Source organism: Fulmarus glacialis, unplaced genomic scaffold (assembly GCF_000690835.1).
Source record: "Fulmarus glacialis isolate BGI_N327 unplaced genomic scaffold, ASM69083v1 scaffold9097, whole genome shotgun sequence".
In the NCBI taxonomy this organism is placed as follows: domain Eukaryota; kingdom Metazoa; phylum Chordata; class Aves; order Procellariiformes; family Procellariidae; genus Fulmarus; species Fulmarus glacialis.
Window position 1 is genome coordinate 1,824 of NW_009222554.1, and position 2,483 is coordinate 4,306.

The 2,483-nt window shown below is 53.4% G+C and overlaps 1 protein-coding gene across 1 annotated transcript in view; it reads left to right on the forward strand.

Moving 5' to 3' along the window:
- Positions 1–1,423, forward strand: part of LOC104079443 (zinc finger protein 398-like) — a gene marked incomplete at both ends in the record, with an annotated part of 2,596 nt that extends 1,173 nt beyond the window's left edge. Inside the window, 3 exons of the mRNA XM_009581481.1 lie at positions 389–450; positions 865–978; positions 1,220–1,423. Coding sequence (XP_009579776.1) covers positions 389–450; positions 865–978; positions 1,220–1,423 — 380 coding nt within the window. The remainder of the gene's footprint in view (positions 1–388; positions 451–864; positions 979–1,219) is intronic.
- Between the last annotated feature and the right edge of the window lie 1,060 nt (positions 1,424–2,483).

Here is a 2,483-nt window from a genome sequence, read left to right on the forward strand (position 1 = left end):
GGATCTGTGGATCTGAGCCTGGAGCTTAGAAAAATGTATCTGTGCTTCATCTGAAGGTTTCCTTTGAGTAATGAGGTTTAGGGGTTTGGCCCTTGTGTACGGCAAATGGATCCACCAGAACGCGGTGGAAATTAATCCCCAGAGACTCACACTTGTTTGGAAATGAAGTTTTCCGCTCTCCGCCCTAGGAGAGGTTGTGATTGTCCCCTTTCCCCCACCAAAATCCGCAAAAAATGTATCTGTGCTTCATCTGAAGGTTTCCTTTGAGTAATGAGGTTTAGGGGTTTGGCCCTTGTGTACGGCAAATGGATCCACCAGAACGCGGTGGAAATTAATCCCCAGAGACTCACACTTGTTTGGAAATGAAGTTTTCCGCTCTCCGCCCTAGGAGAGGTTGTGATTGTCCCCTTTCCCCCACCAAAATCCGCAAGCAGCCTGTGACTCGGACGAGTAGGATGGAGCGGTCCTGGCTGGAGGGATCCGCATGGGGAGGGCACTTCCCCTGCTGCCGCTGGCTGACAGCTCTGGTGCTGTCCCCGAGCTGAAGTCCCCATTGCAATGGATCCGCGGACCTTAGCAGAGAGGAGAAGAAAGGAAGCCTGGAGGTAAGCACAGATGCATTTTCTTATTCTCCTCCTCACGCTGCAGGCTGGGAGGTGCTCCTCACCTGAGCAGAGTGTGCTCCTGCAGTCCGCTCATGTTCCCAGGGCCCAGACAAGGTGAGCGGTGCAGATGTGTGAGAGCATCTTCTTAAGCCTCTCTTTCCACTACCCGTCATCCCCAGCAGCGAAGGAAGGTTGGTGGGCGAAGGTTTGAGAGTCTCTCTCCTGCGAGGGCAAAGGAAACGTTCTGATCCTCTTGCAGATGCTGCCATTTCGAAGCCTGACCTCCTGTCACGGATTGAGCAAGGAGAGGATCCCAACGCGGAGGATCCGGATGACTCTGAGGGAGGAGAAACCCCTACAGACCCCAGCACCGGTGAGCCATAAGGTTCCTAGGACTCAGTGGGGAGGTAGAAAGCAAACATGGCTGCCTCCGCCCACCCACGCCTCTCCGCTTTTCTCTGCTGTTGAGTTTTGCCAGCTCTGTCCTTGGGTACAGGGGTGACTTTGCTTTCGTAGTCGGTTCTTACCCGATGCGGCCGCGTCTCCTGAAATCCTCTGTAACGCAGCTGGGAGGCCTGAGTGTAAACTCCTGTTGTTCTTTCTCCTGTGCACAGAGTTTTCCTTTCCTGGTCCCGATGACAGCTCGTGGAGTAAATACGAAGAGACTCTGGCTGAAAGCCACGAGGGCTCTGAAGAAGAGGAAAGCATGGAGGTCCCTAGTACATGTAAGTTAGAAGCGCAGAGCTTCGCCGAGCGCTGCACGGAGGGGGAGATAGAGGCGGGCTCGGGCTCTTGGCACTTGCTGGGGATTGCCGGGGGTGAGATCCTGCCTTCGCCGTGGTCTCTGCCAGGCTTGTCTCAAGGGTCAGCGTGGGAGCTGGATGGCAGCCGAGGCAGATGGATAGCACACGTGCAGAAGCAGCTGCGGTACCCGAGCAGCAGGCTGTAAAAGCAGCTGTGGGCTGGCTAGGGGGTGCAGGTCACCTGTACGGTGTCGCGTCCCTCAGTGAGATAGTGGTTTTGGTCAGCCTTGGAGCGGAGATGAGCAGGAGCGTGCGTAGGACAGGCAAGCTTTGATGGTGTGAGCAAGAAAGTTCTTAAAAGTCTTTTCACGAATATGTAAAGTGATGTTTCTCACAGCTTTCTCTGTCAGCCAAACGTGAGCTTTCTTGTGGCACAGCAAAAGGCATGTCCTTGTCACCGCCCTGTCACTTCAGGTCCCTGCTCTGAAGCATGGGGACACGTGAGCCGCTTTGGGTGGCTTATCTTACTAGGCTGTGCCTTTGGCTTCCCAGCCTCGTTCTCAGAAGCAGCTCAACTGTTCTGGCTGATGCTTTTCCAGAATTTCAGCCTGATGCAAACAAAGCGGCCCTTTTTCAAGCCGCACATTTAGATGTCTGGCAAAGTGACAAGCAGATGAAGAGCCCTATGACAGGGAGTGCCGAGTGGTCTTCTCTGGGCACGCAAATGCTCGGCACAGCTTTACCTTCTCGTGGTCTGCAGAAACCTGTGGTTTTTTCAGCCCTCTTCTCCACATCCCCAGGCCCTCTGGGCTCTTTTCATCCTCCGTTTGCTAGGGTCCTTGGCGGTTGCTTTGAGTTACCACTTACACCATGGGAGATCCTTCAGCCCCAGGCACTGTACAGGCCCAGAAGGAAAAGAGGTTTTATTCCCCTTCCCTCAATTTTTTTTTGCCTTTATCCTAAACCACATGTTCTCAAAGACCTGTTCCGCTTCACCTCCTGCTGAGGAACCCACCTTTTCCCTTTGTCTAGTTATATATAGAAATCTCACCATTGTACTGTCTGAGCTTTCCCAAGAAGTCTTTATCAATGATCTGGACGAGGGCATCAAGCGCACCCTCAGTAAGTTTGCAGA